The sequence below is a fragment of the Anopheles merus genome, chromosome 2R, assembly GCF_017562075.2.
Source record: "Anopheles merus strain MAF chromosome 2R, AmerM5.1, whole genome shotgun sequence".
In the NCBI taxonomy this organism is placed as follows: Eukaryota; Metazoa; Arthropoda; class Insecta; order Diptera; family Culicidae; genus Anopheles; species Anopheles merus.
Genome location: NC_054082.1, coordinates 10,880,346 through 10,903,253, shown reverse-complemented (window position 1 = coordinate 10,903,253; position 22,908 = coordinate 10,880,346). Strand labels below are relative to the sequence as shown.

At 44.9% G+C, this 22,908-nt stretch overlaps 13 protein-coding genes across 13 annotated transcripts; 6 read left to right on the top strand and 7 right to left on the bottom strand.

Annotated features, from left to right (window-relative positions):
* The first annotated feature begins 234 nt into the window (after positions 1–234).
* LOC121589506 (protein trunk) lies at positions 235–1,761 on the top strand. Its single transcript, XM_041908472.1, has one exon. It carries the CDS (start codon positions 487–489, stop codon positions 1,342–1,344), a length of 858 nt encoding a protein of 285 aa, XP_041764406.1. The 5' UTR covers positions 235–486; the 3' UTR covers positions 1,345–1,761.
* A 2,399-nt stretch (positions 1,762–4,160) lies between these two features.
* On the top strand, positions 4,161–4,844 carry LOC121589466. The gene is made up of 2 exons (XM_041908410.1): positions 4,161–4,305; positions 4,376–4,844. The coding sequence occupies exons 1-2, from the start codon at positions 4,239–4,241 to the stop codon at positions 4,759–4,761; spliced, it is 453 nt and encodes a 150-aa protein (XP_041764344.1). The 5' UTR covers positions 4,161–4,238; the 3' UTR covers positions 4,762–4,844.
* A 396-nt stretch (positions 4,845–5,240) lies between these two features.
* On the top strand, positions 5,241–5,931 carry LOC121589464 (NPC intracellular cholesterol transporter 2-like). The gene is made up of 2 exons (XM_041908409.1): positions 5,241–5,375; positions 5,472–5,931. Exons 1-2 carry the CDS (start codon positions 5,309–5,311, stop codon positions 5,855–5,857), a joined length of 453 nt encoding a protein of 150 aa, XP_041764343.1. The 5' UTR covers positions 5,241–5,308; the 3' UTR covers positions 5,858–5,931.
* Positions 5,932–6,032: 101 nt separating this feature from the next.
* On the top strand, positions 6,033–6,723 carry LOC121589467. The gene is made up of 2 exons (XM_041908411.1): positions 6,033–6,180; positions 6,283–6,723. Exons 1-2 carry the CDS (start codon positions 6,111–6,113, stop codon positions 6,657–6,659), a joined length of 447 nt encoding a protein of 148 aa, XP_041764345.1. The 5' UTR covers positions 6,033–6,110; the 3' UTR covers positions 6,660–6,723.
* Positions 6,724–7,833: 1,110 nt separating this feature from the next.
* Positions 7,834–11,012, top strand: LOC121589917. The gene is made up of 4 exons (XM_041909173.1): positions 7,834–8,143; positions 8,223–8,488; positions 10,412–10,634; positions 10,704–11,012. The coding sequence occupies exons 1-4, from the start codon at positions 7,954–7,956 to the stop codon at positions 10,979–10,981; spliced, it is 957 nt and encodes a 318-aa protein (XP_041765107.1). The 5' UTR covers positions 7,834–7,953; the 3' UTR covers positions 10,982–11,012.
* Positions 10,944–11,716, bottom strand: LOC121589463 (NPC intracellular cholesterol transporter 2-like). Its single transcript, XM_041908408.1, has 2 exons — positions 11,536–11,716; positions 10,944–11,458 (listed from the first exon to the last, which is right to left on the bottom strand). Exons 1-2 carry the CDS (start codon positions 11,612–11,614, stop codon positions 11,082–11,084), a joined length of 456 nt encoding a protein of 151 aa, XP_041764342.1. The 5' UTR covers positions 11,615–11,716; the 3' UTR covers positions 10,944–11,081.
* A 1,083-nt stretch (positions 11,717–12,799) lies between these two features.
* Positions 12,800–14,791, bottom strand: LOC121590246 (NPC intracellular cholesterol transporter 2). Its single transcript, XM_041909729.1, has 4 exons — positions 14,475–14,791; positions 13,637–13,744; positions 13,138–13,307; positions 12,800–13,010 (listed from the first exon to the last, which is right to left on the bottom strand). The coding sequence occupies exons 1-4, from the start codon at positions 14,623–14,625 to the stop codon at positions 12,927–12,929; spliced, it is 513 nt and encodes a 170-aa protein (XP_041765663.1). The 5' UTR covers positions 14,626–14,791; the 3' UTR covers positions 12,800–12,926.
* A 222-nt stretch (positions 14,792–15,013) lies between these two features.
* On the top strand, positions 15,014–15,938 carry LOC121590245. Its single transcript, XM_041909728.1, has 2 exons — positions 15,014–15,250; positions 15,324–15,938. Exons 1-2 carry the CDS (start codon positions 15,179–15,181, stop codon positions 15,798–15,800), a joined length of 549 nt encoding a protein of 182 aa, XP_041765662.1. The 5' UTR covers positions 15,014–15,178; the 3' UTR covers positions 15,801–15,938.
* A 319-nt stretch (positions 15,939–16,257) lies between these two features.
* Positions 16,258–16,997, bottom strand: LOC121590132. Its single transcript, XM_041909541.1, has 2 exons — positions 16,742–16,997; positions 16,258–16,671 (listed from the first exon to the last, which is right to left on the bottom strand). Exons 1-2 carry the CDS (start codon positions 16,970–16,972, stop codon positions 16,327–16,329), a joined length of 576 nt encoding a protein of 191 aa, XP_041765475.1. The 5' UTR covers positions 16,973–16,997; the 3' UTR covers positions 16,258–16,326.
* Positions 16,998–18,424: 1,427 nt separating this feature from the next.
* Positions 18,425–19,115, bottom strand: LOC121590133. Its single transcript, XM_041909542.1, has 2 exons — positions 18,898–19,115; positions 18,425–18,824 (listed from the first exon to the last, which is right to left on the bottom strand). Exons 1-2 carry the CDS (start codon positions 18,988–18,990, stop codon positions 18,480–18,482), a joined length of 438 nt encoding a protein of 145 aa, XP_041765476.1. The 5' UTR covers positions 18,991–19,115; the 3' UTR covers positions 18,425–18,479.
* A 327-nt stretch (positions 19,116–19,442) lies between these two features.
* Positions 19,443–20,081, bottom strand: LOC121589915. Its single transcript, XM_041909171.1, has 2 exons — positions 19,854–20,081; positions 19,443–19,787 (listed from the first exon to the last, which is right to left on the bottom strand). The coding sequence occupies exons 1-2, from the start codon at positions 20,079–20,081 to the stop codon at positions 19,443–19,445; spliced, it is 573 nt and encodes a 190-aa protein (XP_041765105.1).
* Positions 20,082–20,735: 654 nt separating this feature from the next.
* Positions 20,736–21,544, bottom strand: LOC121589886. The gene is made up of 2 exons (XM_041909114.1): positions 21,308–21,544; positions 20,736–21,226 (listed from the first exon to the last, which is right to left on the bottom strand). Exons 1-2 carry the CDS (start codon positions 21,527–21,529, stop codon positions 20,882–20,884), a joined length of 567 nt encoding a protein of 188 aa, XP_041765048.1. The 5' UTR covers positions 21,530–21,544; the 3' UTR covers positions 20,736–20,881.
* A 389-nt stretch (positions 21,545–21,933) lies between these two features.
* LOC121589908 lies at positions 21,934–22,789 on the bottom strand. The gene is made up of 2 exons (XM_041909164.1): positions 22,393–22,789; positions 21,934–22,304 (listed from the first exon to the last, which is right to left on the bottom strand). The coding sequence occupies exons 1-2, from the start codon at positions 22,744–22,746 to the stop codon at positions 21,966–21,968; spliced, it is 693 nt and encodes a 230-aa protein (XP_041765098.1). The 5' UTR covers positions 22,747–22,789; the 3' UTR covers positions 21,934–21,965.
* Between the last annotated feature and the right edge of the window lie 119 nt (positions 22,790–22,908).

The window sequence follows — 22,908 nt, the reverse complement described above, 5'->3', positions numbered from 1 at the left end:
ACCGTAAGGACGAGCGGACGAGCAAAAGAAGAAGGACTTTCGCACTGTGTGTGTGTGTGTGTGGTGCAGTTGTTGTGGTACGTTATGCCCAGGAAAGTCGTACGAGTTGCTTACTAAGCTATATTAGTAACACAGTTAGCGGAAAGAAGAGATATACCAGAGAGAGAGAGAGAGAGAGAGAGAGAGAGAGAGAGAGAGAGAGAGAGAGAGAGAGAGAGAGAGAGAGATAGAGCACAGTGTAAATCGACAAACGATCGAGTGAATCAAGGGACCAGTTTCGGGAAGAGTGGTATTGAGTTCGGTGTGACCAGTTTGACAGCTTCGTCTGTCCCTTGGCTTCCAACAGTGTCCACAGTGTCTGTCTGTGTGTATGATAGTGTGTGCACGCGCTTCTGTGTGTTATGATTAGCCTCCGCTAGCGACTGGTCGTTGCCACATCGCATCTTTGTTTGTATTTACCGACCCCAAACACAGTCCAGCCACACCATGTTGCGGAGAGCACTGGTGGCCGCAATGTTGCTCCTGCTGACACTGATCCTGCTACAGTGCGACGGTCGTGCGCTGAAGCGAGGATCGAACGACAACGACGATGACGGTTACAGCTTCCTCTCAAAGCAGGGCGAGAACGCTTGCGGGCAGCTGCCACCGCCGGTGCTGACCGAAATACTAGGACCGGCGTTCAATCCACGCTACATGAGCATCGAGGAGCCACCGGTAGCGGACAGCGGTGACCACGCGAACCCGGCCGGCAAGCGAGACGCGGAACCGTTCCCCCCGTTCTACGTCGACGATACGTACTCGCTCGAGCTGAGCAACAAGCCGGCCTGGGAGGTGAGCCACGTCTCCGAGTCGATCCCGCACGGCGACGGGGATGCACGGGTCCGAACCCGGCGCGATCTGTTCAACGACATCCTCGAGACGATGGCGGAACCGGCAGCGGACACAACGGCAGCAGAGCCGGACGATGGTAGCAATCCGGCAGCAGCAGCCCGCCCGGTCCGATCGTTCGGCGGCAAGGGACGCACGCGATCGCCCGGTACCGGCGGTTCGCCCCGGCCCTGGGAGTGTGAGGCAAAGATCCGGTGGATCGACCTCGGGCCGGAGTACTTTCCGCGCTTCCTGCGGACGGTCGAGTGTACGCGGCAGAAGTGCTGGTACGGCCACTACTCCTGCCAGCCGCGCTCGTTCACGGTGAAGATCCTGCGGCGGCGGACGGGCGAGTGCGTGCAGAGCGACCGGTTGCGGCGCATCGGCGTCGACGGGCTGCCGGGCGAGCTGCGCGAGCTGTGGGTGTGGGAGGAGCGGGCCGTCAACTTTTGCTGTGACTGTGCGCCCGCCTTCTGAGGGCGGGTGCTGCTTTCCGGCCGGTGGCGATGTTGTATAGTTAAGCGTTTATTTAAAAAAAAAACACAAAAATACCAAACTCCTTCCTTCACCCCTTCCCCTCCCTCGCTTCTAAGCTCGCACATCTTAATGTTGACATTCGGATAAGTGGCCAAAAAACCCCTGCAGCAGTTTAGTTTTAAGAAAGACAGAGCCGTTGGAGCCGTGCCGGAACCGTGTACATATAGTCGTTAAGGGAGGGGTTTTCGGCGGATAGCAGGAACCTGCGCCAAGACGATCGTTTTGCCCGTTATTTCGCTTGGGCGAGTCCTGCAGCCCAACAACACGAGCCGGGGCTGGGTGTACGTGCGCCTGACCAGGGTGCGCCTGTGTAGGTGTGTGTGTGTGTGTTGGGCGTGTGTGATGACCGAAATAAATATACCGAAAGCTTACCGCTGCCCAGCAGTGGACTGAGAAGATTACTGCGTTTTGTTTCTGGCTGTGCACAAATGCCTAAGAGTAGGTGCTGAGAAGAAAAAAAAAATGCAAGAAAAAGGGACCTTGAGATGGAGGCGTAAGTATGCGTTGTTGGTGCGTTTGTTTGTTTTGTTTGTTTTATTTCGCTACCCGTTTGCTGCCAAAGTGTTGTTACCTCGATGGTTTTTGTTTTCGCTTCTACCGGAACGATCTACCGCTACGCACGGGCTGGGTAAAGGGATCAGCGAAAAAGCAACAGACTAGGCCACACTTACTGGTGAGCCGGTAGAAAGGATGATTTTTTGGCCAATTGCACTTACCCTGGGCTGTGTGAGAAGCGAGGGTGCTGCTAATTTCGTTCGTCCTTGTTCAGTTTTGCATAAATATTGAAAATTAGCTGTATCGCGATGAGCCATACGGTCGAGAGGAGGGAAACGCCAGAAGCTAGAATCTGCCCACCGGTGGAGAGGGCCAATGCATATTCATAAACCGTAGCAAACAAATGGGCGCTTTTTGGAAAGGGGTGATTTCAATGCTCTTCTACCAGCAGCGTTCGAGGGTTGTTGTTGTTACTCTGCACTTGTTTTTTTATGGCGTAAACGTGTAAAAATTGTGATTGTGATAGCATAAGTGATTGTGTCTAACTGCTTGATGGTAATGTGTTGCTGGTAGGAATATGTAATGTTAATAAATAAATAGATTGCATTAAACTGTCTGCTTAAGGAGAAGATCATATTGTGTTTAAATTCATATTTAAACAGACACAACTGCACACTTCGAAGCATTAAAGGCGAATCTATGCGCTAGTCTGATGCGTGTGTTTTAAGTATTGGAAAAGTGTAAGAAAAAACATTTAATTTAGAAATTAGAAAAAAACATTAGAAAATGTCCTGTTCTAGAATGTTTGTTTAAATTTTTCTCTTTGTAAAATAGCAAATTTTCATTAAAATGAAGCTGCGTGCGATTCACAAACAAACATCAATCTATCCGCAGAACGGCAAAAAACCTGAGAGATTTGGCAGAAATGTCTCATTATTAATGCATGTTCATCGCTTGATGTTTTAATGGAAAAAGTCTTACCACAACTCAGAAGCTCCCCCACTCACCACCGAGAAGCATAAAGTTCCTCCGGAAACGTTGTTCCTAACGCTGCGTGCTGCAACATGAAAGCATGTCCATTAGCATATCACCAGCCGGTGTTTCGCTGCTGGATAGCAGACAATCCCTTAACCAAAGGCTAAAGAATTTTCCCGCGCGGTATTCCTCTGCCACATTGCGCACCAAGGTGTGTGGCAAGGAATCTGTTCGACATACTGCAGCGTTTTGATACCTGCCACCGACCGGTGGGTTTAGTTGAGCAAATATTTTACCGTATCAATTACACGCTAAATCTGATGTGTAAACGGTACACCCCTGTGTCCTCGTTCCGCGGGGGTTTTCCGCTTCGCCGGAGCAGTTGGTGGTAATTACCATTATCGTGTCCGATTACACAACAGTTATGTTACGCACAAAAAAAGGCACATGCCGAACATACAGAAATTCGTCGAAATTGTTTATTTCGTGGCGGATAGTTTCGCAGTAGAAACGTTCTGGAAACAAACCACCCAACAGTATCAGTTACGCACGATTGTTTATTATATGCTGTCGCTGTATGCTGTCGCTGTGGACGTGTTTCATTCTTCGATCGTACGTTGTTTAAATCGTGTTTTGATGCCGTTGATAAGATACGCAAGATGGTAAAAGCTCAATTAATAACACTACATGGAATGATATATCATAATTATACACACATTTTAACTGCATTCACTCCTGATTCCGGGACTTGTTGAGCAATTCATTGGCAATAAGTCTCATTATTAATTCTAACGATATCACATCAAACGGATATGCAAAAGCTTCCCTATCGCAGGCACCTCAAGGTAGTAAACATTGTTGCATCACGAGATCACACACACACACCCCTGGGCACGAATAACGCGCGTTTGCGAGCTTGATAACCAAACAGTGTCAAAAGATTTTGTAGAAGGACATACCAAACAGGTCCACAAACAAAAACATAATGCAACCATAATTCAATAAAATGGTAAAGATTGTACTTCACTGGCGCTTATCTTAAGCCTCCATCATTGTCCCTCACAAAGGTAGCGCTAAGGAAGCTACAAGGTAAGGAAAGAATTCGATTGTGTGGGATGATCAATGCAATCGTCCAAATAATGGGAAGGTTTCACCGAAAATCAATCCGGCTGGTGCTGTTGCCGTGTGTCGGTCCTCGATAAGATAAGTAACTATAACCTACAGCAACCGAGTTTGTGTTGTAACGTCACGAGGCAGTGCATCGGTGAAAATAAATACATGTTTTCGACTAGTTTTCGGGACAGTCGAGCGTGAGGTAGGCTATTGGATAGTGTTCGGATAGTTTAACTACAGGATACAACAAAATGCTTAAAGCGGTGCTGTTTGCCGTCTGTCTACCGTCGTTAGTTTACGGCATTGCTGTGAGACCATGTGAGTGCAGAAAGTACTAGCATTCGAAAGCATCATCACACACCTTCCCCACTGCTGCCCACCATTGCAGGTGCCAACAATGCTCCCGTACCGCAGGAAGTACGCGTGGTGGGCTGTACCGCCGAACCGTGCACGGTGCAGATCGGTGGGCTGGTCGACATGGATCTAGACTTTGTGGCACCCCGGGCCACTAACGGTATGCGCGCCACCCTGGACATCTTTCTTGGAACGTTTCGGGTGCCGTACGATCTGCCGGTGGAGCAGCAGAATGCGTGCAACTTTTTGGAAGCAGGTAGCTGCCCGTTGACGCCCGGTGAGTTTGTCAACTACCATCTGAGCACACCGGCGGCAGCACCGTTCGCGGGCATCACCGTTGATCTGCAGCTGCAGCTTGCCGACGATGATGGACAGGCCCTGATTTGCTTCCGATCATCGGCAAGAATTGTTTCGGGATAAACTATGGGATTTATCCCGATAAATTAAACTATGGGATTTAGCCCTATGTTTAATGATCAATAAACATAGATCATCAATAACAACCTTTGAAATTAACGAGTTATTCGCAGCGAATTTCACAACCAAAATCTAGGGTATTTAATGGAACAAACGTGCGTTCAACGCACCTATATTCTCAATAGTAAACAACTCCTTCATTATTTGCAATATTACGTTCCAAAATGATTGGTCATGGGAAAAGTTTATCGCAGCTCGCAAACGGTTGAATCATGCCAGCCCCGAACGTGAGGAAGTGTGCAATGTGGTGCCGCCAAACGGAACGGCTGCTAATCTATGTAATCTCCATGTTTAATCCAAAACGATTGGCTGACGTTCATCGGCCCGAGGATAACGAGCAGGCGATAAAGTGTAACAGCATGGCGTGATAAGATACAAATGTATCAGTTGGTAATTGGCTATTTTACTCTTAAATATCCGGCACCTAGCGCCGAGCGAAGCAGTACCGTGTATCATTAACCAGTAACCAAAGACCGGCCAGTATTTCACGATGAGAAACATTCTGTTCGTAGTTGCCTGCCTTCCGGCCCTGGCGTTCGGTCTAGCGGTGAGGCCTTGTAAGTATTTGCTCGATGATGCTACTGCTCCGCTAGTGTAGCGTAAAAAAAGCCCCGTACTTTAACACCTGTCCCTGTGCATTCCTTCTCTGGCAGGTGCCAACAATGCACCCATCCCGCAGGATGTGCGCGTTGTAGGCTGCACGGTGGAACCCTGCGTCATCCCGATCGGCGGTATGGTCGATATGGACTGTGACTTCGTTTCGCCCCGTGCCAGCCAGACGGTCCGGGCGACGCTGGACATCTTTTTGGGCGATTTCCGCGTACCGTACGATCTGCCGGCCGATCAGACGAATGCGTGCAACTTCTTCGAAGCTGGCAGCTGCCCGGTGACGGCGGGTGAGTTCATCAACTACCACCTGAGCACACCGGCGGCGGCACCGTTCGCGGGCATCACCGTCGACCTGCAGCTGCAGCTTACCGACGACAACGATCAGCCACTGTTCTGCTTCCGCTCGTCTGCCCAGATTGTAGCCGTCTAATGTGTGTAATAGAAATACAAATGTAATAAAATTGACTGATTGGATTGGGTTGGAAAAAAAAACTCACCCCTCAATTTCTGTTTTGCACCTTGCCTCGTGTTTGACGCGATTATACCATCGACTTATCTTATCTGATTAGCGAGCTTTAAAACCCGTGCAAATGGTTTATCACCTTCACCTTCACCTCAAGCACGCTCAGTAGACTGTGGAAGGCAGTAGTAGTCACAGCACGGTCCATAGCAAGGATTGCAAGATGTTCAAACAAGTCGTAGCAGTGGTGCTGTTGTTCGCAGCAGTTGCTCAAGGATTGGAAATTATTCAATGTAAGTAGCTACGCGTGGATGTGCGCGATCGTATGCGTCCGTTTGCCAAAAAAAAGGAAGACGAAAAAGAATTAAGACAAACCCTTCCCATCCTCCGTCTAGGCTCCAATAATCGGCCCACGCCCCAGGAAGTGACCGTGCCGGGATGCACCAGCCTGCCCTGCCAGGTCCCGAATCAGTCGGACTTTAACTTTAGCGTGCGCTTCGCACCGACCTTCCCAACCAACACACTGACGGTGGATGTGCGTGCATCGCTGTTGGGTCTGTTCCTGCCCTACGAGGTGCCGGATCATCTGCGCAATGGCTGCAACAACATTAACACTTCCTGTCCGCTGACGGCTGGGCAATCCGTAACGCTGACCGGTACGGCACCGGTCGAGGCGCCACTCACGGGCGTCACTGTTACGATGGAGTTCGAAATAACGGGCGATGGTGGCCAGGTGGCCGTTTGTTTTGCCGCCACCGTGACGCTGCTGTAATGCGGGTGCAAGGCGTTACAAAGGTTACACAAGGATAATAAAGCAGATGTTATATCGCATCATACATCAGGTCATTAAAAGTATTTTTGTCCGAACATGGATTACTTGCAATATTTGGGAATAAAAAAATTGTGTATATATTTGTCTGCGTCATAAACAAACCAGAGATAAATATCGGATAGGACCCCCCGCAGAAACAGTGCACACTCATCAATAGCAAAATTAACAATCACAATGTGACGTCAAACCCTCTTTCCAAAATGTGATGCAATTTAAGTTAAACAAAGATTCTAAAAATAATTTCAATTAAATTAAACGTGATAAAAACCGCATGCAGGTATTTGAAATGATTGATTGTATAAAAGTTGAATGCATGATATGATTTTTCGATGTCTGCTGTTGTACCATTTTAAATCTACAGTTTACAGCTGCAGTTTTAGAAAAGGTAAATTGCTGTTATGGTTTCATATGTAAAGTTCGGGACTTTTTGTAAATTTCACTATATTTCAGAGCTAAACTCATAACAACGCCCAATCGAAGGTCTTGCTTTACCCCTGAATTCCTGATGTACTAAAATGAGTACTAAAAAGCCAGCTACTTGAAGCTTCGGTGCAAAACCATCAAACCCAAGCTAAATTTTACTTGCGCCTTTAATTATAGAACACGCAACCCGATGGACTTTGCTGAATACGGTTCACGCTCCTGCAAAATGAGAGAAAACCAACACACAAACACGAATGGCCGTCGTCTTGTTTCGTCAATGAATTCTATGGCAGCTCGCAGGGACGCTTCAAGGCTTGCTTATCGACGCTACCCGTTTCGTGATAAGGATATGCTGCTGTTACGCACCGTTACAGCGTAAAGACGCGAGTTACGTTGACTCACAAGTGCTAAAGTTAAATTGAATCGGAAAAACGTGATTGCCGACGCTGTGAAGCTTATCGTACTGTACAATTGATTAGCTCATTGCTCAGGTGTTCATATAATTAGAAAACGTAAGGAACCCCGCCGTACCTTTGCATCAGAAGCACAGGGAGATCTTCGTTGCACGATAACTGGGCCACAACTTCTTGCAGGTGTCCCGAACACCTGCACTCCGGTTCGGATAAGATTAGTCGCCGCATCAAGGTGATTTGCACCATCGACAGATGTACCGTGGTATAAAAACATGCGTACCCGATCCTCGGACAGTCAAGTACAGAGCCACCAGCGTGCAGTCCGTTCGAGTCTCGTGTGTGAAGACAGCAGTAAGAGCAGCGCAAAGCAAGACAACAGTTAACAGCTCATCGCCTGAATGATGTATCGTTACGCCGTTCTGCTAGTGGCCCTCGTTGCCAGCGGTAGCCTCACGGAGGCACTGCAGACTCGTGCCTGTACCAACCAACGCCCGCAACCGGCCAGCGTGGAGATCACCGGATGTACACAGATGCCCTGCGAGCTGATTCGTGGCAGCGATGTTGCCATGCGTCTTGAGTGGGAAGCACGTAAGTAAAGCGGGAGGGTGTTGTCTTGGCCGTGACAGTTAGTTTATAATTTCTTTATTTGGTTCCAAAATTTCCACAGCATTTGCCGCCCAAACGCTCCAGCATCGTGTGGTAGCTACCGCTCTAGGCATCACTGCACCCTACGAGCTGCCCCCGGACCGTGCCAACGCTTGCAACTGGCTGGAAGGTTCGGCTTGCCCGATCAGCCAGGGCGAAGACATCATCAGCACTCTGAGCATGCCGGTACTGCCAATCTACCCACTGGTCAGCCTAGTTATTGAAGTCAGCATTCTGGATGAGCAGGCGCGTACACAGACGTGCTTTGCTATCGATGCTCGTGTGGTCGTTGCTTGAGGAGAAAATCGTGATATTTAATTGGATAAACTACGCTTTAAAGTTATAGAATATATTTATAACGATTCAAAACTGGTGTTATTTTTTATGTTAGCAAACAATTCAACCGTACGATCCAAGAGTAAAGTATCGTGTAAAGAAATATGTTCTACTGAGAATGATAGTGAATACTTCGATGTTCTTTATGTTGTCGTTTGTATAACGTTGGAAATGAATATTCAAAGCCATTAGATTGAACCATATTTCGATGAAGATGAATACCTAAACAATTGATTCATGTGTGCTTTAATAAACAGCTTTCAATTGCGATTTTCGTCATTATACTGTTGATTATTTTGTCTGTATGTTTCATTAACCGGTCTCGTAATTGTCAGTCGTTGGTAGTGTAATTATTATTGATATGATTAATAAAAATTAATAACTAATCTTTTCACGTGCACTACCCGCAATGCTAAAACTGTAATGAGAGTGAATTTATATAGTGTTTTCTTTGATGAATAACAATAACAATGTTTATTATCTTATTCATCTGTAAATGTCATCTAAAACATTATTTTTTAGAATCCCTATTGACAAGAGTTGGTTGTTATTGGTATATTTTGTGGAGATTTAGGCTCCATTCAACCAATTATCAAATATCCAAATATTCAAGCATCAAACAACCCTTCAAAGCAACCCGTCACCAAATCCAAATGCGACCGTTATGTGAAAAATCAATGTAAACGTTACACGTGTTAGCGCCATCTAGATGTCAATATACTAACACACATTTTAAGGGAGTATGCTGCTTGTTTCGATTTGGTAAAATAAATGTGTCTTTGAGTTATTACAATTTGGAAGAAAGTTTGTTTAAGATGAGCATTATATCACGAAGCTGCACGACGGCTATGAAGGTTTATTGAAAGTTTTCTGTGATAGTAATTATACAGTATTTCATTGTTTGCTCATTATGCTGGTATTTTTGTACCCGTCCAATAGTATTGCATTATTTACGGAACGTTCACAATACATTAAGCTGTGCCACTTACTAGTCATTAATTATTCACTTATGGGCATTTCAGTAAGGAGGTGGTGAACAAAGCTGTTTGAGTGAATTAGTAACTAAGGTTCAATTTTACCATTTGTACTTATCATATCTAAATCCTAAAACTAACTAATAATTGCTGCTTATCTGCGATATTATTTGCTTATCAATAACGCAAAATAAAACGCTGACGTTTAGAGATAACTATTCCAGCATTGTGAAAATAGGCATAGTTTTCACTAGGTGCATACCACAGCAGGCCACGGGAAGAAAATCAGTTCATTCGATCAAAAACGCGCCTAGGAACTTTAGACTTGTACGTCCTGAGAATCTCCCGGCAACCGCATGGTATCAGTAACGTAACGAAGTTAGCATTATCACCAGATCGCCCCATTGCCGGCTGCAAGATTCGTCAGCAAGCACTTGAACCCCGGACGCACGACGGACGTGCGCTAAGAAGAAGTCCACATTCATCCGCTCATCCGTCATGAGAGCAAGTAAGCGCACACGAGAAAAAAAGAAGAATAAGCAGCTGTCGATTTGGCAAATCCAACCCCGATTATTGCAATTTGGCACCTCAAGTGGACCACCTGTTCACCAGGTATCGCGCCAGCTTATCGTCTACAGCAGTTAGTTATCATGAGATTCACTTCCATAAAATAAGGGGGGGGGGGGGGGGGGGGGTGGGTGAGGAAAAAAAAAGTTTTTGTCCCAAAGCACACCTATCAGCCGATGTACGTACGTTAGAGTGCGTTGTTACATAGTGACCATTTACAGCTTCTTGTAACCCTATTGTGAGCAGATTTGAGGTACGTATATAAAATGGGACCCAAAATTTGGATAGCTTGTCAAACGTGGAAGCACAACAGCGGTAGCAACACTGAAGCAAGTTCCAAATCCGGCACAACACACACACACACTCCCAACAAGCAACCATGTTCCGAGCACTTCTTCTGATTGCCCTTGTGCCGGCCGTAGTGTACGGTAACGTTGGCCGTGCCTGTACCAACGGACGCCCGCAGGCCACCAATGTGAACATCCTGGGCTGCACTGCTCCGCCCTGTGATCTGGTGCGTGGACAGGATGTGATCGCTTACATCGATTTCACTACCGGTAAGTTGTGGGGAAGCCCTGTTCCGTTGTGACTTTAGTGCTGATCGTGCTCCCGTTGTGCTGTTGTAGATCGTGCCGTTACCAGCATGACCACTGTTCCGACTGCGACGGCTCTTGGCATCACCGCTCCCTACCCGCTGCCGGCTGAGTTCGCCGACACCTGCGCCTGGCTCGAGGGCTCCAGCTGCCCGCTGAGCGCCAACGAGGACGTCACCTACCGTCTCACCATCCCAGTGCTCCCGATCTACCCGCTGGTTAGTCTGAGCATCGAGATCGATATTGTGGACCAGGACAGCAACTCTGTGTCTTGCTTCGTTGTTGATGCCCGTGTTGTTGCCGCTAACTAATAGAAATAAAAGCAAATCCTGATATTCTCAAGTGGCAAATGTTTCATTTCTTCACTCTGGACTCAACAACAATGAAAAGTACTCGAACGAGTTCTGCTTCTTAGACTACTTTCGCTTCCAGCTGGAAACAGGTAGCAACTGTATTATCTTGATCGACCAGTTGCAGCTCCACGGTGAGACTCATCGAAGGATACACAGCTAGCACTGGTAGACGCAGCTCGTACGTAACATCTTCGTCCTGTGACACGGGACACATGCCCCCGACAAGCCACTGGCAACCATCTTTCCGATCATCCGGCAGCTCGAACGGTACCGTCACCCCACCAAAGCTAGCGTGCACTTTCGGCACCAGGGCCGTCAGATGGCGATCGGCTGTAAAGTCGACGAGGACGGCCGCATCCTGCCCCTTGGGTAGTTCGCACGGTGTTGTCCGACATCCGGTCACATCGACCGATACTGGTAGCGGTCCTTGCTTACCTGTGTAAAATAAAAAATGGTAAATTAAATGATAACAGTGAACCGTTGCATTTATCACACAATCGCTTAAGACTTACACTTCTGTACAGTAACTACATCAGCAAACACAATGCTGGAAAAGCTGACGAAAAGCAACACTGCCACTAGGAGCTGCATCTTGTGTCAGAATGTGAAAGTACGGAATGGTGAGAAGGCACACTGGCACACTTGCTTAAATAATGGAAGAAAGCTATTCAATCAAGCTTCATCCTACAAGCATGTGCTACACGGCTCTAGAGGATTGACTAGTTACATCTCGATAGGTATGGATTAGTTACCGTCCTGTTCGGTGAACATCTGGTTGCTTCAAGTGGAACAACAGATAGTGTGCGGACAATGCACCCATTGTTTAGGGGGTTTGGTATAGGGGATATTCAGTTTGTTTGTGTTTTATAATAAAAGGCGTTTAATGAAGTATTACACAATAATATTTTTACAATACAGGGTTTTCCACTATTTATTGGTCAGTTCCCATGATTGTTTGGTGCGTTCCCACGATTTATTTATCGTATCCCATGGATTTTTGATAAGTTCAGTCATAATTTATTGTTTTTTTTCCGATTGGATATCAATACAATTGGACCAAAAAATTCTGGGAAATGGCCAAAAAATTGTGGGAACACACCAAAAAATCATGAGAACTCACCAAAAATTGATGGGAACCAACCAATAAATCGTGGAAACCCTGTAAGTATAAGCAACTTTTAAGAATATGCACATTTTAGGAGTTTTTCTGAACTTCTACTTAATCTATATCTTGCAATCGAATTTCACTACAATCGTGGCGTAGAATCATTGTTTCATGACGGGTTATTAAATAAGCGAAAAGTTCACAACATTGAGAAAGATATATTGCTACCTACTGTACCTGCTACCTATAGTATGTACTGTACTGTACATCGACTCGAAGCGTGATTAGACTACTGTCCACTAGAGAGCGCTAGTAGGTAATGTTAAGGGTGTAGATGGGAAAACCTCAACCTTTCGCAGTGTAGGCATGAACAATTAACTAAAAAACCAATAACAATGAAGATCCGATTCAAGTGAAACGCATTATATATAAGAGAACTGATAAAAGACTCATTGAATATTAGTATGTCTAATATTTTTTGATCTTTTTGAACTTTTTAACTACGACCTTTTATTTTTAACTGAAAATAATATTTTCATCTTTCTTTGTTTCGTTTGCGTTCGAAGTCGATATATTATAAAAGTCAATATATTTTAAGAAGTTATTATCTGGTCTTAGGACAGCACATAGTAATATATTTCTTATTTTAGGTGAATGAGTTTTTTAAAAGAACGGAAAAACTACATCTTTATTGACCCCTAATAGCATTACAATCTCAAACGTTTTCTAATCTCATTGATGCAGCTCAGAACGAACGGCTACGGTTTGGCTAGCCGATCGGTATGGTCACGAGTCCACTCACTCGATACAAACTGGTAGCTGATAGCAAAGCAGCACATCGCCCCACTTATTTCTCAACTCCCAGCGAAGCTTGCCATTAATCTGTGGACAGATGGATAGAGAGATACACACGGAATGGTTAGCGTAAGTACGCACGGTGCAAAACAACCCATTTGTTCCTCCCCGGAGACAAAAGCCGGTAAGCTCCGTCGTCCACTCCAAAGCTTACCGGTGGAAGATCCGCATTAACGTAGATATCTGCGGAGAACAGAAGTCCTTGCGTACCCTGGAGCGGACACACGCTGCCCTCACAGGTGGTCGGAGTGATAACGGCTTTCGTCTTTACGCTGTTCAGTATAAAGTACGCTTCGTGCTTGAGCACACTGTCCGTAGAGGCGCCTAGCGGTACGCGAGGGGATAGAGAAAGGGGAGTGTAATAAATTTATTAAAAAGCAATCCAATTTACAACTACTGTAAATATTTGGTGCTGTATGGTATTAATCGATTGTTCTGCTTCGTTATGGCACACGGGTAAAGCGCCACTTGAGACGTTTGGTAATAAGGACATTGCCGATGGGTTTACACAGACACGGATGATATCGATTGGACAGAATTGGTGGCGGTGGGCAAGGTTTGAACGCTTTGTTGTACCATCAAGTGTATCATGTATGTGTGAGTGTTTGTTGTGATTTCAGTGTTCCTACGCCACCATAACGAGGCATACTTACCGTTGGCGCTGAATTCAGCCTTCACGGTAACATTTGTGCCGCGATGCATCGTACAGGGCGCCGTTGCACAACTTGACAGATTAATTGATATTACATCGTACTTGGTGCCTGTGGGGAAACGAGAAATTAAACAGCGGTTCATTTAGTGTTTTGGGTGTTTTGTTTTTAGAATGCTTAATATTCCGAATAATTGCAGTACTACGTGTTGTACGTCAAATGTTGACTAGGACCCGCGCACTTTGTACCTTGTCGGCGATACGAACAACAGAAACGAAGAACTTGAGTTATCAGTTCTATTAATGAACCATCAATCACGGGCTTTTGCGTGCAGAGCAGGGATGTCCAACACTGCAGTTATCCCGTGAAGCAATAGAGCAATCAAACATACGCTCAAATTTAGCAATCAAACACTCACAATAATGATGTTGTAGTTTTGTAATTGTAGTTATTACAAATCTATTCAAAAATTAAGCGAAAATGCATAGCAACGGACAACACTGAATAAAGAGCAGTTGGTTGTCATTAATCAGAGCTGTATCTCACAAATGTTGATTCCATGTCGAGGAATGTTAAGAGTGTAACGCGGTATTCTCAGCTAAGAAATATCTTGTAAGAATCATTCGAAAAATACTTCATGTTGCCTGCACTAGCAGCAGCTTACGTGTTACGGGCACTTATCGAGCGTGGAACGGCGGTTCCAAAAACAGCATGCAATCAATCTTTGGACGTGACATTTTGTGTTTACAGATACGAATATCCAGGAAATACGGTCACCGAATTAAAACTGTTGTTGCGTTGAAGGTACATCATTGCTTGGAGTATTCCAGCTTCTACTTACCACAATCCTCAAAGATGAGACTAGAGCTGATGAATGGGTTTCGATGGAATTTCCACCAACGATCCCACCACCGTAGGATGCCACCATCCACCACCGTGCTAGAGAGGAACATCAGGCACAGCACAGCGAACGAACACCCAGTCCATTTCATGTTCAAACAATCACTACTTTCTCGCTTGCGGTGCGTCGTAATGAAGTAAAAACAAACTGCACAAGGATGTATTGGGCGCGAGACGAGACAGATGACGCAGAGCTACCGTTTGGTTTGTTACCGCGAATGCGACTGATGCTACACGACTCGTACAACCACTCCAGCCTGCTGTGCAAACGTGTTCAAAGCGGGGGGTGTATTCTTTCGACCCACCCAGAACCGCCAGCGAGATAAGGATCGATTCAACCCGGCAACGCATTGCCCACCCGCCGATTGTTTTCAATCACGATTACACTCGACTCCATTTCATTCAAACGTTGGCGATTTTTTACGTTTAGTTTGGCTTTGCGTGAGTCGTAGACACTTACGTTTGGGGACAGGGACGCACATCGCACCCGGCCACACCGGTTGTTTTTGTGTATGAAAAACATGCAACTTCCGGACGGTAGTTTCCGGTTTGATACGGCTCACCGTACGGGTACATAAGACGAGCTAGCGCTGCATTGCTCCCTAAGCAGGTCCGATTCGCGTCGGAGCTGGAATATAGGTGAGGATGGCCTTTTGGAGGTTTGCTTACATATCACTTGCCTGCATCGCGTTGGGGTATGGAGCTGCGGCAAACATGGTAAGTGACGGTGGGGATTTTGCTCTGCACCAAGCGTACTAAGCGTACCGATTAACCCTTTTTACATTCGCAGAACTTTGACGTTCATATCGACAAGTTGGAACGGGTCGGGGACACGGGAGAGTACTTCACGTACAACTACAGCTACGAGAAGATCTCGGAGATGAAGTTCAACATGGGTGCGCAAGTCCAGCAGCTGAAGGAGCTGGACGATAGCTACACGGTAAAGGCGTTGGTAGCCCGGGCCGATCTGGCAGATGGCAGCGAGTTCGAGGTGATGATGGACCTCCAGAAGCCACTGTGCGAGTGGATGCGCACCATCTACAAGACGTACTTTTACGAGGAGCTGGCAAAGGTGAGCAACTTCCCCCATTACGACACGTGTCCGCTGCCCGTGGCCAATTACGTCATGGAGAACTACGTGCTGGACACCGAACCGTACAGCGAGATGATGTCCGAGGGCCGATGGAAGATGGAGATGATGCTGATGAAGGGGGACAGCGTGTGTTCCGGCATTTCGGTATTGAACACGGTCAAGCCGAAAGAGTAGTGGATGGAATGCTTTTCGACCTTTGATTCGTTAAGTTCTATTTGCGTATTGTAGTACAGTGAATATGCTTGGGGATTTTAGTATTATGTAATCGCATTTCCGGATTAAAGATTGAATCGATTGTAGTACAAAAAAAAACATCAAATGTGTGTGTATGGAAAGAGAAAATGGATGAATTTAAGACTTAAAACAAATTTCTAACCCTGAAACTATAAACCTGCATGTAATCCTGTATGTAATCGTATATCCAGTTGGGATGCAGTTATATTTGACTTTAGAAATGAAAGGTGAATATCGGTTTTAGTCTTTTTGCGGGTATCTTTACGCTCAAAGGAGATCGAGAGTTTCCCGTTACTCTATCTAAATCCTGGAGTGTCCTCAATACGTAAAGAACTCTTACAGACGTGATTGATGGTCCTGAAGAATCACTGTGATTGATGATGTTGGAGTTAAATAGTGTTTCTTTATTAAGGGCCTTCACAGCAGGTCCTCTGCTTGCTTCAGCAATAGAACAAAGCTTATACGTTCAAACATACTCCTTTGTTATCTTCACGTACATTGCACCACGGGCAACGATTTCACCTGTTTCAATAATCCGCAGCTCGGTCGTAGCACGCCAAAACCCTTCCGGTACGACGATCGGTATGACAGACGAATCAATATATGCATCCTTCACCCAGTACTCGCCCTTGGGAAACGGGCACAGGCCACCGTCCGGCACGAACGGTAGGTTAGTAAAATTCAGAAACAGATGCTGATAGTCGTGGTAGTGCGTTTTGACAAAGTCACAAAATGGTCGTGATGCAAGCTTCATCGGGTACGCATCGTACTGACTGTTACCTTGAGCACTCCGAGCAAAGCTGACCCCGTACTGGAAAAAAAGGCAAACGTTAAAGAGCTGTAGGACTTCAAGAAAACGATATGATTTCGCCAAAAAATACCTCATACTTGTCACTTAAATCGATCAGCAGCGCACCGGTACCGTTCAGTACCGACAGTGTTCGGTTAAACTTGCGAACGCGCAGCTTCTCCACGTTGAAGATGTCCGATCCGTTGATGTGTTCCCACCGGTCAAAGTCCACTATCACCTTCATGAGTCCTGCGCTCGGATCGAGTAGATAGAATGCAATCGTAACTGTCACGAACAGGGCAATCGGTGATGCGCCGCGCATGGTTGAGGCCGCTTGAAAGCGACATAAAAACGATTCATCCATTTTATATCATTATATTCGCTACCCACAGAGAATATATAATGATATAGACCCACTGCTCGTGTGCATGTTGTTCATGGATGGTATAGTTGTGTTAATTTCCAGCAAGATAATCTTTTGATTGATAAAGTACAACAAGCGCGTGGCATTTGTAACATTCAACGAACGGAAGTATTTCAAGGAAAATAAACTACCATGACCCTTGGGACTTGAAAGCATTAACTAATGATCTAATTTACAGTAATTTTAAGCTATCACAGAAAACATCATTTAATTGCCCAGAATGCTTTATTTCAATATCATGTATTTATTAGTTTCCATTAAAAAATCATAATCGGAAATCACCATAGATTTAATAGAAGTAATTAAATCGTAAACATATGATTAACATGTTAGTGAATTATCTAAGTCAAACTTAAAAATAAAAAAAAAAACTCTGAACTGATGGAAATTGTATTCGTATTGTAGAAAGTTGTTGTGTTAGACAGCGGCGGATCTAACGATAGGCGGCCTATGCGGTCTGCTGTGGCCCCGCCGATTTAGGGCCGAAGATCTTTTTAGCAACGAAGATCGCTAGGCTGTAGTATGCAGTATGTATATAAGAGGACAGAGCACCAGCGACAAGGGCCCCCGAATGGAAGGATGTTGGTACCTCGAGGCTGGCGAATCATTTGAAACGATTCCCAGCAAGACTGTCGTCCCGTAGCAAGTTTGCGTTGTAATAAATAATTACAATAATGGAGTCATAAAAGAAGAATCCAACAACATCCACTTATCGTCCTTGCGCATTATGTATTAAATATAGGTTTATAAGTGCTTTAGTGCAATTTTGTGAGCTCTATGTAATCAGTGTTGACAACCACACCCTCCAAAACACATCCGGCACGGCATCCGGTACGACAGAAGAGACAGAAGCCCCTCGTCTGACACTCGCGGAATAATAGATCGTTAAATAATACAGCCCAACCGTTCATTTTGAGTATGAAAAAATTAGAAAAAATACAACTCCAAATCAAAAATAATCTTTTACTATCATTTTAATTGATCATTGTTAACATTAACACTACAATAAACAGCAATACTGATGGATAGTATTAGTTTTTGAGTGGCGCGCAGGGATGCTGGCTACCAACCGGTCATTCTATAGCTTCAGAAAGCAGTTAGGCCCTGTCCGAACCTTCTTAGCCACCCTCGAGAGGAAAATCCTCAGATGCACGAGATATACGTTGACCACACTGGCAGGCAGCGTATCAAGCTCACCAGCCCGCGATCATGTTATGCCACCGCATGGCACCGGACAACCCAGCGCGTAAAGTCCTTTTAATCCATCCACAAGGTCACTTCGGCAATTTAATAAATTAACAATTTTCAGAAGTATTTTTTACATATTTATTAGTCTAAATACATGTTCATTTGTTATACCCCATTGTAACACTTTGAGAAGGATTTCTTCACCTTTCTAATGAATTTACATCAGCTCCTTGCTTAAGCGAACGTACATTGAACCACGGGCCACCAGCTCACCAGTTACCGTATCGACCAGATCAGTTGTGGCTCGCCAAAGCCCCTCCGGCACTACCACCGGAATAACGGACGAGTCGAAGTGTGCATCCTTCGCCCAGTATGTGCCCTTCGGGAACGGACACAGCCCTTCCGGTGGTACGAACGGTAGGTTGGTGTACTTCAGAAACAGGTGCTGATACTCGCGATAGTACACGTTGACAAACTCGCAGAACGGTTTCGCTGCCAGCTTCATCGGGTACGCATTGAACTGGTTGTTGCCTTGAGCGCTCCGTGCAAAATGCACTCCATACTGTGGGAGAGGTGAAGGTAAGACAACCGTCATATGTGATTACTACACAAGCTTAATTCCGCATCGCAGTTACCGAATAGCGATCGTCCAGATCGACCAGCAGCACACCGGTACCGTTCATCACGGACAGCGTTCGGTTAAACTTTCGCACGCGAAACTTTTCCATGTTGAAGAAAGCTGATCCGTTATTAACTTCCCATCGATCGAAGTCCAGGATGACGCGCAAAAGCCCTTCTCCTGGGACGATGAGGATAAGGGTCACGGCAAAGCAGGCTAGTAGAAGAATCGAACGCATCATGCAAAACTGCACGAAAAGTAATGCCCATTTCGAGAAAGATACAGCGATTTTTATTTTATTGTGGCGTGTCATGGTGCACTTTGAGTCCGGAAGGCAATGCGTAGCTTGTAGTTAAACATAGATAAACATCTCATAACATCAGTCAACAACACAAAAAGGTTTTGCAAAAGGTTGAGAGTATACTTAGTCCATTCATTAGCAAAACCGACATCAAAGGGATAAAAAAGTAGTACCACTTTTAAACAACTGCATTTCAATATTGTAAACAAAAATCATAATGATGAACTTTATATGACCTGAAGACGAAGAAAAACTACGTCCTAATACCACTCCTTGGTTATTCTAAAGTAGAACGATCCAGTTGCGACCGCCTCTCCCGTCTCCACCAACCGTAGCTCGGGACGTACCCGCCAAAACCCCTCCGGCACGGCTTGCGGTACGACGGACGAGTCAACGTATGCATCCTTTGCCCAGTACGTGCCTTTCGGAAACGGGCACAGGCCCTCCTCCGGTACGGACGGAAGATTGGTGTACTTCAGAAACATATGCTGATACTCGCGGTAGTACGTATTGAGAAACTGGCACATGGGGCGTGAGGGTATCTTCATCGGGTACGCATTGAACTGGTTGTTTCCCAGGGCACTGCGGGCAAAGCTAAATCCATACTGTCGCAGGGAAAACTGTTAGTGAACGCTTAAAGGGTCAGGAAATCGGAATGCTATCGCAACTACCTCATACTTATCATCCAGATCAACGAGTAGCCTTCCTGTTCCATTGAGCACAGATACTGTACGGTTGTACTTCCTCACACGAATCGATTCCATGCTGACAATATCCTGTCCACCTGCCAATTCCCAACGATCAAAGTCCAGAATTATCTTCAGCAGCCCGTTGCATGGTTGCACGCTGTAGCAGCAGAACACCAGGACGCTTAGCAGCGCTACTATGGCGCTTTGCATGTTAGGAAAGCACGTGACAGATGTATTACAAAATTTGTTCTGTTTGCACACATTTTATGAAGGTTTTTATAGATTGAAAACAGGATATTTGACATGATTTATGTCTTCTGATTGTGTAGAACAGTCGATGTAGAGGGAAATTGAAATAATGTATTTTTTTTTTCAAAATGTGTGAGTTTATCTGAAGTTAGTACAATCATATCACGCATGTGCTGAGCTAATTATAGTAATTTATAGCTTGGTGGTTGAGTTTTTAATGATGCCAAATGCTAAGTGCCAAATGTGGTGTTTTAAAGTGTTGTTGTCGGTGTTTTAGTATATAACACCAATTGTTGATGACTGCAACTTGAACAGTAGCAATAAACAGTTCAATATATAAACAATAATCTAAGTCGGTCTAGATATAATCATAAACATCGGGAAATTTTTACTAACAACTAGATCTGCGAAAATAAAATAATAATAAGAATCCACAAGTAATAATATGTATGGTATACATATTTCACAACATAGTAATAAGACATAATTTAACGCAAAATCGCATTTTTTTGTTGTTGTCGAAAAACAGCTTTCAGCAAAGCGTGAGTTGCCTTAGATTTACATAATAAATGCACCGAAAATTAATATGTTTATTTTTCATACCCTTTTGCACTAATGTGATCTAGATTTGCAGTTTGTGCAGTTTGAATTATAATCAAAATATGCTTTGCAATAATCAGACTGGCATCATTGATTTATATAGTAAAACTCATTTTGTTAGCTTAATTTGATAAATTTCAATTAAAGGAATTAGTAGTGCTCTAAGCCAGCTCCTTGGTCAGTCGAACGAACATCATCCCACGAGAAACCAACACACCGTTCTCTGTATCGACCATATCGATCGTACATCGCCATAGCCCCTCCGGCACTACCACCGGAATAACGGACGAGTCAATGTGTGCATCCTTCGCCCAGTATGTGCCCTTCGGGAACGGACACAGGCCTTCCGGTGGTACGAACGGTAGGTTGGTGTACTTCAGAAACAGGTGCTGATACTCGCGATAGTACAGGTTGACAAACTCACAGAACGGTTTCGCTGCCAGCTTCATCGGGTACGCCTGGAACTGGTTGTTGCCCTGTGCACTGCGTGCGAAATCTATTCCAAACTAAGCACCGGTTGAGGGGAAAACAAGTACAAAATGTAGTGTATACCACGATCTAGAAGCAAACCATCCTTCAGCATCTACCGTATAGCGATCGTCCAGATCGACCAGCAGCACACCGGTACCGTTCATCACGGACAGCGTTCGGTTAAACTTTCGCACGCGAAACTTTTCCATGTTGAAGAAGTCCGTCCCATTGAACATTTCATAGCGATCAAAGTCGAGAACTACGCGCATTAGTCCATCGCCCGGGGCAACCAGGAAGAGGACGACGGCCAATGTAACTATCAGGAGAATCGAACACATGGGACTGAGCTGAGGGATGGGATTGAAAATGACTGTTGGAAGAGCACAGACGTGCAGGGGTATTAATAGTCTCCTATAAAGATAGCATGTTGTCACATTTGTGATGGCATGTTAGAAATGAAATGTGTCCAGGAAGCAGCATGTAATACAAAGTAGATAAAGGTCTCCTACGATATATGAACAACAATTCTAGTCTGGTAAAACGCAATGGTATAAGTAGAATGTAAACCTTTTGTGTTGCTTGAATCTAATAGTGATTTATAAAAGCGTTTTTAAAAATTATTTTCATATTTACTGGAACGTTACTGTTGTGATCTTAACCATTATTTCTATTCATTTCGTTAATCAAGCTCGATCTGGTTATGATTTCGTTGGTTATGATTTGATGCTCTGATACTTCTAGGTAGCGTTATTGATATCTATTTATTTTCCCTTTTCAAAAAATATCTTCCTTCGAAACCTTAAACAATACCTCAGCACTCAAGAGCGGAGACTCGACATGCTTCTTTAATATCAACAGATCAAACCTCCACAGCCCTGGTTGAAAGTAGTTATTGATTAGCTTCGAGTCCAGAACCTTATTTCTAATATAGTACTGCTGGGCTGGCATCGGGCATGTACCCACGTCCGGTAAGTTTGTCACATGGCGGTAGAACTCCCGATAGTCTCGGTAGGTTGTGTTGAGAAAGGTGCAAACGTGCTGCTGCGGTAGACGGAATGGCGATCGGATAAACTGATTGTTTCCCAGCGTGCTGTACGAAAGGGACACGCTGAACTGAAAGTGCCAATAAATAGTTGCAGTTGATAAAAAAAAAAACATACAAACAAAGCCTAAGGTTTCTTCAGCCAGAAATACTACTCACAGTGTAGTCGTCATCCATATCACGGTACAGCTCGAACGTTCCATCAAACACGGTCAGCGTGCGGTTGAACTTTCGTATGCGTAGGTTTGCCGCATCGATCAGATCGGTTCCATTGTTCTGCTGGAATCGTTCGTACATTACATGAACCGGTGCCGTGTGTAGTTCGCTGATCGCCAATGTTAGAAACAAAATGGCAAACAGATTGCCGGTATGAGCCGTGACGCACATTGGATGGAACATGTTGTCTCTGCAAGCAGGTCTCACTGCAACTGTTTCCAACCAGTCGTTGGTTGTCCATATTGTATGCGATTTGGATCGTAGATCGAACGCACGAAACCATTTCATAATGAGCATGCATGTTTATAATCTAATCTTGTAATGCTGTAATCATATTCTGAGCTTGTATATTACATAAATAACTTTCAATGTCATCATATCAGTGGATTAAAAAAATACTTTTCCTTTTTGTAAAAATTAATCACCCTTTACTGCGTGCGTTTTCGTTTTCGTCATAAC

Excerpts from the sequence above, each read along its gene's own strand:
- LOC121589506 (XM_041908472.1), top strand. The coding sequence starts at position 487 with ATGTTGCGGAGAGCACTGGTGGCCGCAATGTTGCTCCTGCTGACACTG.
- LOC121589466 (XM_041908410.1), top strand. The coding sequence starts at position 4,239 with ATGCTTAAAGCGGTGCTGTTTGCCGTCTGTCTACCGTCGTTAGTTTAC. Across the intron at positions 4,306-4,375 it reads CGGCATTGCTGTGAGACCAT|GTGCCAACAATGCTCCCGTA; the intron begins GTGAGTGCAGAA and ends CCACCATTGCAG.
- LOC121589464 (XM_041908409.1), top strand. The coding sequence starts at position 5,309 with ATGAGAAACATTCTGTTCGTAGTTGCCTGCCTTCCGGCCCTGGCGTTC. Across the intron at positions 5,376-5,471 it reads CGGTCTAGCGGTGAGGCCTT|GTGCCAACAATGCACCCATC; the intron begins GTAAGTATTTGC and ends CTTCTCTGGCAG.
- LOC121589467 (XM_041908411.1), top strand. The coding sequence starts at position 6,111 with ATGTTCAAACAAGTCGTAGCAGTGGTGCTGTTGTTCGCAGCAGTTGCT. Across the intron at positions 6,181-6,282 it reads AGGATTGGAAATTATTCAAT|GCTCCAATAATCGGCCCACG; the intron begins GTAAGTAGCTAC and ends TCCTCCGTCTAG.
- LOC121589917 (XM_041909173.1), top strand. The coding sequence starts at position 7,954 with ATGATGTATCGTTACGCCGTTCTGCTAGTGGCCCTCGTTGCCAGCGGT. Across the intron at positions 8,144-8,222 it reads GCGTCTTGAGTGGGAAGCAC|CATTTGCCGCCCAAACGCTC; the intron begins GTAAGTAAAGCG and ends AAATTTCCACAG. Across the intron at positions 10,635-10,703 it reads TTACATCGATTTCACTACCG|ATCGTGCCGTTACCAGCATG; the intron begins GTAAGTTGTGGG and ends GTGCTGTTGTAG.
- LOC121589463 (XM_041908408.1), bottom strand. The coding sequence starts at position 11,614 with ATGCAGCTCCTAGTGGCAGTGTTGCTTTTCGTCAGCTTTTCCAGCATT. Across the intron at positions 11,459-11,535 it reads TGTAGTTACTGTACAGAAGT|GTAAGCAAGGACCGCTACCA; the intron begins GTAAGTCTTAAG and ends TATTTTACACAG.
- LOC121590246 (XM_041909729.1), bottom strand. The coding sequence starts at position 14,625 with ATGAAATGGACTGGGTGTTCGTTCGCTGTGCTGTGCCTGATGTTCCTC. Across the intron at positions 13,745-14,474 it reads TCTCATCTTTGAGGATTGTG|GCACCAAGTACGATGTAATA; the intron begins GTAAGTAGAAGC and ends GTTTCCCCACAG. Across the intron at positions 13,308-13,636 it reads GGCTGAATTCAGCGCCAACG|GCGCCTCTACGGACAGTGTG; the intron begins GTAAGTATGCCT and ends GCGTACCGCTAG.
- LOC121590245 (XM_041909728.1), top strand. The coding sequence starts at position 15,179 with ATGGCCTTTTGGAGGTTTGCTTACATATCACTTGCCTGCATCGCGTTG. Across the intron at positions 15,251-15,323 it reads ATGGAGCTGCGGCAAACATG|AACTTTGACGTTCATATCGA; the intron begins GTAAGTGACGGT and ends TTACATTCGCAG.
- LOC121590132 (XM_041909541.1), bottom strand. The coding sequence starts at position 16,972 with ATGCGCGGCGCATCACCGATTGCCCTGTTCGTGACAGTTACGATTGCA. Across the intron at positions 16,672-16,741 it reads ATTTAAGTGACAAGTATGAG|TACGGGGTCAGCTTTGCTCG; the intron begins GTATTTTTTGGC and ends CTTTTTTTCCAG.
- LOC121590133 (XM_041909542.1), bottom strand. The coding sequence starts at position 18,990 with ATGGAAAAGTTTCGCGTGCGAAAGTTTAACCGAACGCTGTCCGTGATG. Across the intron at positions 18,825-18,897 it reads ATCTGGACGATCGCTATTCG|TATGGAGTGCATTTTGCACG; the intron begins GTAACTGCGATG and ends CCTCTCCCACAG.
- LOC121589915 (XM_041909171.1), bottom strand. The coding sequence starts at position 20,081 with ATGCAAAGCGCCATAGTAGCGCTGCTAAGCGTCCTGGTGTTCTGCTGC. Across the intron at positions 19,788-19,853 it reads ATCTGGATGATAAGTATGAG|TATGGATTTAGCTTTGCCCG; the intron begins GTAGTTGCGATA and ends TCCCTGCGACAG.
- LOC121589886 (XM_041909114.1), bottom strand. The coding sequence starts at position 21,529 with ATGTGTTCGATTCTCCTGATAGTTACATTGGCCGTCGTCCTCTTCCTG. Across the intron at positions 21,227-21,307 it reads ATCTGGACGATCGCTATACG|TTTGGAATAGATTTCGCACG; the intron begins GTAGATGCTGAA and ends ACCGGTGCTTAG.
- LOC121589908 (XM_041909164.1), bottom strand. The coding sequence starts at position 22,746 with ATGCTCATTATGAAATGGTTTCGTGCGTTCGATCTACGATCCAAATCG. Across the intron at positions 22,305-22,392 it reads ATATGGATGACGACTACACT|TTCAGCGTGTCCCTTTCGTA; the intron begins GTGAGTAGTATT and ends TGGCACTTTCAG.